This window comes from Chiloscyllium punctatum, chromosome 34 (genome assembly GCF_047496795.1).
Source record: "Chiloscyllium punctatum isolate Juve2018m chromosome 34, sChiPun1.3, whole genome shotgun sequence".
NCBI classification, from domain to species: domain Eukaryota; kingdom Metazoa; phylum Chordata; class Chondrichthyes; order Orectolobiformes; family Hemiscylliidae; genus Chiloscyllium; species Chiloscyllium punctatum.
This window is the reverse complement of record NC_092772.1, coordinates 63,299,370-63,308,226: the sequence shown is the minus strand read 5'-3', so window position 1 is coordinate 63,308,226 and position 8,857 is coordinate 63,299,370. Positions and strand designations below refer to the sequence as shown.

Here is an 8,857-nt window from a genome sequence, read left to right as displayed (position 1 = left end):
ACCACACACACAGACACACACAGACACACACACACACAGACACAGACACACACACAGACACACAGACACAGACACAGACACAGACACACACACAGACACACAGGCACACACACACACAGGCACACACACACAACACACAGACACACACACAGGCACACACACACAGACACACACACACACACACACAGACACACACAGACACACACACACCAGACACACACACACAGACACACAGAGACACACACAGACACACACACACAGACACACACACACAGACACACACACACACACAGACACAAACACACACACACACAGACACACACACACAGACACCACACACACAGACACAGACACACACAGACACACACACACACAGACACACACACACAGACACACACACACATAGACACACACAGACACAGACACCACACAGACACACACACACAGACACACACAGACACACACAGACACACAGACACACACACAGACACAGACACACACACACAGACACACACACACAGACACAGACACACACACACACACAGACACAAAGAGACACAGACAGACACACACAGACACACACACAGATTCAGAGAGAGAGAGAGACACACAGCACAGTCAGTTCCAACAACACTGCCACTCCGTCGCCTACACCCCCCTCCCTCTCTCTGTAACCCCCTGCACCCCCTCCCTATCCCTATAACCCCCTACACCCCCTCCCTATCTCTGTAACCCCCTACACCCCGCTCCCTATCTCTGTAACCCCCTACACCCCCTCCCTATCTCTGTAACCCCCTACACCCCCTCCCTATCCCTGTAACCCCCTACACCCCCTCCCTATCTCTGTAACCCCCTACACCCCCTCCCTATCTCTGTAACCCCCTACACCCCCTCCCTATCTCTGTAACCCCCTACACCCCCTCCCTATCTCTGTAACTCCCCCTACACCCCCTCCCTATCCCTGTAACCCCGCTACACCCCCCTCCCTATCTCTGTAACCCCCTACACCCCCTCCCTATCTCTGTAACCCCCCTGCACCCCCTCCCTATCCCTGTAACCGCCCTACACCCCCTCCCTATCTCTGTAACCCCCTACACCCCCTCCCTATCTCTGTAACCGCCCTACACCCCCCTCCCCTATCTCTGTAACCCCCTACACCCCCTCCCCTATCTCTGTAACCCCCCTGCACCCCCTCCCTATCCCTATAACCCCCCTACACCCCCTCCCTATCTCTGTAACCCCCTACACCCCCCCTCCCTATCTCTGTAACCCCCCTACACCCCCTCCCTATCTCTGTAACCCCCTACACCCCCTCCCTATCTCTGTAACCCCCTACACCCCCTCCCTATCCCTGTAACCGCCCTACACCCCCTCCCTATCTCTGTAACCCCCTACACCCCCTCCCTATCTCTGTAACTCCCCCTACACCCCCTCCCTATCTCTGTAACCCCCCTACACCCCCTCCCTATCTCTGTAACCCCCTACACCCCCTCCCTATCCCTGTAACCCCCCTACACCCCCTCCCTATCTCTGTAACTCCCCCTACACCCCCTCCCTATCCCTGTAACCCTCCCCACACCCCCTCCCTATCTCTGTAACCCCCTACACCCCCTCCCTATCCCTGTAACCCCCTCCACCCCCTCCCTATCCCTGTAACCCCCCTACACCACCTCCCTATCTCTGTAACCCCCCTACACCCCCTCCCTATCTCTGTAACCCCCTACACCCCCTCCCTATCCCTGTAACCCCCCTACACCCCCTCCCTATCTCTGTAACTCCCCCTACACCCCCTCCCTATCCCTGTAACCCTCCCTACACCCCCTCCCTATCTCTGTAACCCCCCTACACCCCCTCCCTATCTCTGTAACCCCCCTACACCCCCTCCCTATCTCTGTAACCCCCTACACCCCCTCCCTATCCCTGTAACCCCCCTACACCCCCTTCCTATCTCTGTAACCCCCTACACCCCCTCCCTATCTCTGTAACCCCCTACACCCCCTCCCTATCTCTGTAACCCCCCTACCCCCTCCCTATCTCTGTAACCCCCTACACCCCCTCCCTATCTGTGTAACCCCTACACCCCCTCCCTATCTCTGTAACCCCCTACACCCCCTCCCTATCTCTGTAACCCTCCCCACACCCCCTCCCTATCTCTGTAACCCCCTACACCCCTCCCTATCCCTGTAACCCCCTCCACCCCCTCCCTTATCCCTGTAACCCCCCTACACCACCTCCCTATCTCTGTAACCCCCCTACACCCCCTCCCTATCTCTGTAACCCCCTACACCCCCTCCCTATCCCTGTAACCCCCCTACACCCCCTCCCTATCTCTGTAACTCCCCCTACACCCCCTCCCTATCCCTGTAACCCTCCCTACACCCCCTCCCTATCTCTGTAACCCCCCTACACCCCCTCCCTATCTCTGTAACCCCCCTACACCCCCTCCCTATCTCTGTAACCCCCTACACCCCCTCCCTATCCCTGTAACCCCCCTACACCCCCTTCCTATCTCTGTAACCCCCTACACCCCCTCCCTATCTCTGTAACCCCCTACACCCCCTCCCTATCTCTGTAACCCCCCTACACCCCCTCCCTATCTCTGTAACCCCCTACACCCCCTCCCTATCTGTGTAACCCCCTACACCCCCTCCCTATCTCTGTAACCCCCTACACCCCCTCCCTATCTCTGTAACCCCCCTACACCCCCTCCCTGTCTCTGTAACCCCCTACACCCCCTCCCTATCTCTGTAACCCCCCTACACCCCCTCCCTATCTCTGTAACTCCCTACACCCCCTCCCGATCTCTGTAATCCCCTACACCCCCTCACTATCCCTGTAACCCCCTACACACCCTCCCTATCTCTGTAACCCCCTACACCCCCTCCCTATCTCTGTAACCCCCTACACCCCCTCCCCCTCTGTAACCCCTTGCAGCCCCTATACCCTGCCCCTTCTCCCTGTCACCCCCCCCCTTCTGGCCCTGACCAGCCCCTCCCTAAACTGAGTGACCTACCCGGCCAATTTTCTCCAGGCGCCTGAGGGAGTGATGGAAATGTACAGAGTCTGAGTCACTCAGCGAGTGGAAAGTGAGGTCCTGACGGAGGAGAGTGAGGAAGACAGGATCGACATGAAAAACAGAGAGAGAGAGAGAGAATGTGGGGACGCTCCCTCTGCCGTGGGGCCAGTCCCTCCGCCGTGGGGCCAGTCCCTCCGCCGTGGGGACACACCTCCACCGTGAGAGGACACCTTCCCCATGGGGACGCTCCCTCCACCGTGGGGCCAGTCCCTCCGCCGTGGGGGCCAGTCCCTCCGCGGTGGGGACACACCTCCACCGTGAGAGGACACCTTCCCCATGGGGACGCTCCCTCCAGCGTGGGGCCAGTCCCTCCGCCGTGGGGCCAGTTCCTCCGCTGTGGGGCCAGTTCCTCCGCCGTGGGGACACACCTCCACCGTGAGAGTACACTTCCCCCATGGGGACGCTCCCTCCGCCGTGGGGCCAGTCCCTCCACCGTGGGGCCAGTCCCTCCGCCGTGGGGACACACCTCCACCGTGAGAGGACACCTTCCCCATGGGGACGCTCCCTCCACCGTGGGGCCAGTCCCTCCGCCGTGGGGCCAGTCCCTCCGCGGTGGGGACACACCTCCACCGTGAGAGGACACCTTCCCCATGGGGACGCTCCCTCCACCGTGGGGCCAGTCCCTCCGCCGTGGGGCCAGTTCCTCCGCCGTGGGGCCAGTTCCTCCGCCGTGGGGACACACCTCCACCGTGAGAGTACACTTCCCCCATGGGGACGCTCCCTCCGCCGTGGGGCCAGTCCCTCCGCCGTGGGGCCAGTCCCTCCGCCGTGGGGCCAGTCCCTCCGCCGTGGGGACACACCTCCACCGTGAGAGGACACCTTCCCCATGGGGACGCTCCCTCCACCGTGGGGCCAGTCCCTCCGCCGTGGGGCCAGTCCCTCCGCGGTGGGGACACACCTCCACCGTGAGAGGACACCTTCCCCATGGGGACGCTCCCTCCACCGTGGGGCCAGTCCCTCCGCCGTGGGGCCAGTTCCTCCGCCGTGGGGCCAGTTCCTCCGCCGTGGGGACACACCTCCACCGTGAGAGTACACTTCCCCCATGGGGACGCTCCCTCCGCCGTGGGGCCAGTCCCTCCGCCGTGGGGCCAGTCCCTCCGCCGTGGGGCCAGTTCCTCCGCGGTGGGGACACACCTCCACCGTGAGAGTACACTTCACCCCTCCCCCCATGCGGACGCTCCCTCCGCCGTGGGGCCAGTTCCTCCACGGTGGGGACACGCCTCCACCGTGAGAGTACACTTCCCCCATAGGGACGCTCTCTCCACCGTGGGGCCAGTCCCTCCGCCATGGGGCCAGTTCCTCCGCCGTGGGGCCAGTTCCTCCGCGGTGGGGACACACCACCACCGTGAGAGGACATTTCCCCCATGGGGATGCTGGCTCTGCCCTGGGGACGCTCCCTCCGCCGTGGGGACCCTCCCTCTGCCGTGGGGCCAGTTCCTCCACCGCGGGGACGCAGCTCCACCGTGGGGACACACCGCCATCACAGGAATGCTCCCCCCTTCTTGGGGACGCTCCGTCCGCTGGGAGGGCGCTCCCTGCATCGTGTGTCCCTGATCCCACCTCACCCAGACCCACCCCCTCCTCCCCCACCACCCCAGGGGTCACTCCATCCCCCTCCCAGCCAGTGACTCCAGGGCACTGGGCCTTGACCCCTGACCTTTGATCCCTGCTCCCCCTCACTCACCTTTCCCTCCATCACCTCCACCAATCGGTGAACAACGAGGTCCTGAGCACAAGCCGCCTTCCTCAGGGCGAGGGTCAGTGTCTTCTGGAGGGAGAGATGGGGGAGTGAAAGAAGGGTGGCTAAGGTGGGGGGGGTACAGAGACAGTCCCCATTGTGTAAGGGGGGTTACAGAGACACTGCCCGGTGGGTAAGGGGGTTACAGAGACACTGCCCGGTGGGTAAGGGGGTTACAGAGACAGTGCCCAGTGGGTAAGGGGGTTACAGAGACAGTGCCCGGTGAGTAAGGGGGTTACAGAGACACTGCCCAGTGGGTAAGGGGGTTACAGAGACAATGCCCGGTGGGTAAGGGGGTTACAGAGACACTGCCCAGTGGGTAAGGGGGTTACAGAGACAATGCCCGGTGGGTAAGGGGGTTACAGAAACACTGCCCGGTGAGTAAGGGAGTTACAGAGACAGTGCCCGGTGGGTAAGGGGGTTACAGAGACACTGCCCGGTGAGTAAGGGGGTTACAGAAACACTGCCCAGTGGGTAAGGGGGTTACAGAGACAGTGCCCAGTGGGTAAGGGGGTTAGACAAACACTGCCCGGTGGGTAAGGGGGTTACAGAGACGCTGCCCGGTGAGTAAGGGGGTTACAGAGACAGAGCCCAGTGGGTAAGGGGGTTAGACAAACACTGCCCGGTGGGTAAGGGGGTTACAGAGACACTGCCCGGTGAGTAAGGGGGTTACAGAAACTCTGCCCAGTGGGTAAGGGGGTTACAGAGACAGTGCCCAGTGGGTAAGGGGGTTAGACAAACACTGCCCGGTGGGTAAGGGGGTTACAGAGACGCTGCCCAGTGGGTAAGGGGGTTACAGAGACACTGCCCGGTGAGTAAGGGGGTTACAGAAACTCTGCCCAGTGGGTAAGGGGGTTACAGAGACAGTGCCCCGTGGGTAAGAGGTTACAGAGACAGAGCCCAGTGGGTAAGGGGGTTACAGAGACAGTGCCCAGTGGGTACGGGGGTTACAGAGACACTGCCCGGTGGGTAAAAGGGTTACAGAGACAGTGCCCAGTGTGTAAGGGGGTTACAGAGACAGAGCCCAGTTGGTAAGGGAGTTACAGAGACAGTGCCCAGTGGGGTAAGGGGGTTACAGAGACAGTGCCCGGAGGGTAAGGGGGTGACAGAGACACTGCCTAGTGGGTAAGGGGGTTACAGAGACAGTGCCCAGTGGGTAAGGGGGTTATAGAGACAGTGCCCAGAGGGTAAGGGGGTTACAGTGACACTGCCCAGTGGGTATGGGGTTTACAGAGACGGGGCCAGTGGGTAAGGGGGTTACAGTGGGTAAGGGGTTACAGAGACACTGCCCAGTCATTAAGGGGGTTACAGAGACAGTGCCCAGTGGGTAAGAGGTTACAGAGAACAGAGCCCAGTGGGTAAGGGGGTTACAGAGACACTGCCCGGTGTGTAAGTGGGTTACAGAGACACTGCCCAGTGGGTAAGGGGTTTACAGAGACAGTGCCCAGTGTGTAAGGGGGTTACAGAGACACTGCCCGGTGGATAAGGGGGTTACAGAGACACTGCCTGGTGGGTACGGGGGTTACAGAGACACTGCCCGGTGGGTAAGGGGGTGACAGAGACACGGCCCACTGGGTAAGGGGGTTACAGAGACAGTGCCCAGTGGGTAAGGGGGTTACAGAGACACTGCCCGGTGGGTAAGGGGGTTACAGAGACACTGCCCGGTGGGTAAGGGGGTTACAGAGACACTGCCCGGTGGGTAAGGGGGTTACAGAGACAGAGCCCGGTGGGTAAGGGGGTTACAGAGACAGTGCCCAGTGGGTAAGGGGGTTACATAGACACTGCCCGGTGGGTAAGGGGGTTACAGAGACACTGCCCAGTGGGTAAGGGGGTTACAGAGACAGGGCCCACTGGGTAAGGGGGTTACAGAGACACTGACCAGTGGGTAAGGGGTTTACAGAGACAGAGCGCAGTGGGTAAGGGGGGTTACAGAGACACTGCCCAGTGGGTAAGGGGGTTACAGAGACACTGCCCAGTGGGTAAGGAGGTTACAGAAACACTGCCCGGTGGGTAAGGGGGTGACAGAGACAGTGCCCAGTGGGTAAGGGGGTTACAGAGACACTGCCCGGTGGGTAAGGGGGTTACAGAGACACTGCCCGGTGGGTAAGGGGGTTACAGAGACAGTGCCCAGTGGGTAAGGGGGTTACAGAGACAGAGCCAGTGGGTAAGGGGGTTACAGAGACACTGCCCGGTGGGTAAGGGGGTTACAGAGACAGAGCCCGGTGGGTAAGGGGGTTACAGAGACACTGCCCGGTGAGTAAGGGGGTTACAGAAACACTGCCCAGTGGGTAAGGGGGTTACAGAGACAGTGCCCTGTGGGTAAGAGGTTACAGAGACAGAGCCCAGTGGGTAAGGGGGTTACAGAGACAGTGCCCAGTGGGTAAGGGGGTTACAGAGACAGTGCCCGGTGGGTAAGGGGGTTACAGAGACAGTGCCCAGTGGGTAAGCGGTTACAGAGACAGAGCCCAGTGGGTAAGGGGGTTACAGAGACAGTGCCCGGTGGGTAAGGGGGTTACACAGACAGTGCCCAGTTGGTAAGGGAGTTACAGAGACAGTGCCCAGTGGGTAAGGGGGTTACAGAGACAGTGCCCGGAGGGTAAGGGGGTTACAGAGACACTGCCCGGTGGGTAAGGGGGTTACAGAGACAGTGCCCAGTGGGTAAGGGGGCTATAGAGACAGTGCCCAGAGGGTAAGGGGTTTACAGTGACACTGCCCAGTGGGTAAGAGGTTTCCAGAGACAGTGCCCAGTGGGTAAGGGGGGTTACAGAGACACTGTCCAGTGGGTAAGGGGTTTACAGAGACAGTGCCCGGTGGGTAAGGGGGTTACAGTGGGTAAGGGGTTACAGAGACACTGCCCAGTCATTAAGGGGGTTACAGAGAGAGTGCCCAGTGGGTAAGAGGGTTACAGAGACACTGCCCAGTGGGTAAGAGGTTACAGAGACAGAGCCCAGTGGGTAAGGGGGTGACAGAGACACTGCCTAGTGGGCAAGGGGGTTACAGAGACAGAGCCCAGTGGGTAAGGGGGTGACAGAGACACTGCCCAGTGGGTAAGGGGGTTACAGAGACACTGCCCAGTGGGTAAGGGGTTTACAGAGACAGTGCCCAGTGGGTAAAGGGGTTACAGAGACACTGCCCAGTGGGTAAGGGGGTACAGAGACAGTGCCCAGTGGGTAAGGGGGTTACAGAGACACTGCCCGTTGGGTAAGGGGGTTACTGATACACTGCCCAGTGGGTAAGGGGGTGACAGAGACAGTGCCCAGTGGGTAAGGGGGTTACAGAGACACTGCCCGGTGGGTAAGGGGGTTACAGAGACACTGCCCGGTGGGTAAGGGGGTTACAGAGACAGAGCCCGGTGGGTAAGGGGGTTACAGAGACACTGCCCGGTGGGTAAGGGGGTTACAGAGACAGTGCCCAGTGGGTAAGGGGGTTACAGAGACAGAGCCCAGTGGGTAAGGGGGTGACAGAGACACTGCCCGGTGGGTAAGGGGGTTACAGAGACAGAGCCCGGTGGGTAAGGGGGTTACAGAGACACTGCCCAGTGGGTAAGGGGGTTACAGAGACACTGACCAGTGGGTAAGAGGTTTACAGAGACAGAGCCCAGTGGGTAAGGGGGGTTACAGAGACACTGCCCAGTGAGTAAGGGGGTTACAGAGACAGGGCCCAGTGGGTAAGGGGGTTACAGAGACACTGCCCGGTGGGTAAGGGGGTTAAAGAGACAGGGCCCAGTGGGTAAGGGGGTTACAGAGACACTGCCCAGAGGGTAAGGGGGTTACAGAGACAGTGCCCGGTGGGTAAGGGGGTTACAGAGACAGTGCCCGGTGGGTAAGGGGGTTACAGAGACAGTGCCCGGTGAGTAAGGCGGTTACAGAAACACTGCCCGGTGGGTAAGGGGTTACAGAGACACTGCCCGGTGGGTAAGGGGGTTACAGAGACAGAGCCCAGTGGGTAAGGGGGTTACAGAGACAGTGCCCGGTGGGTAAGGGGGTTACAGAGACAGAGCCCAGTGGGTAAGGGGGTTACAGAGACAGTGCCCGGTGGGTAAG

General features: G+C 60.4%; 1 protein-coding gene across 1 annotated transcript in view; it reads right to left on the bottom strand.

The window, feature by feature from the left end:
- Positions 1–2,995: 2,995 nt before the first annotated feature.
- Positions 2,996–8,857, bottom strand: part of LOC140458980 (hydroxyproline dehydrogenase-like) — a 288,998-nt gene continuing 283,136 nt past the window's right edge. Inside the window, exons 4-5 of the mRNA XM_072553717.1 lie at positions 4,761–4,844; positions 2,996–3,094 (exon numbers count right to left, since the gene is read on the bottom strand). Of these exons, the coding sequence (XP_072409818.1) occupies positions 2,996–3,094; positions 4,761–4,844 (183 nt within the window). The remainder of the gene's footprint in view (positions 3,095–4,760; positions 4,845–8,857) is intronic.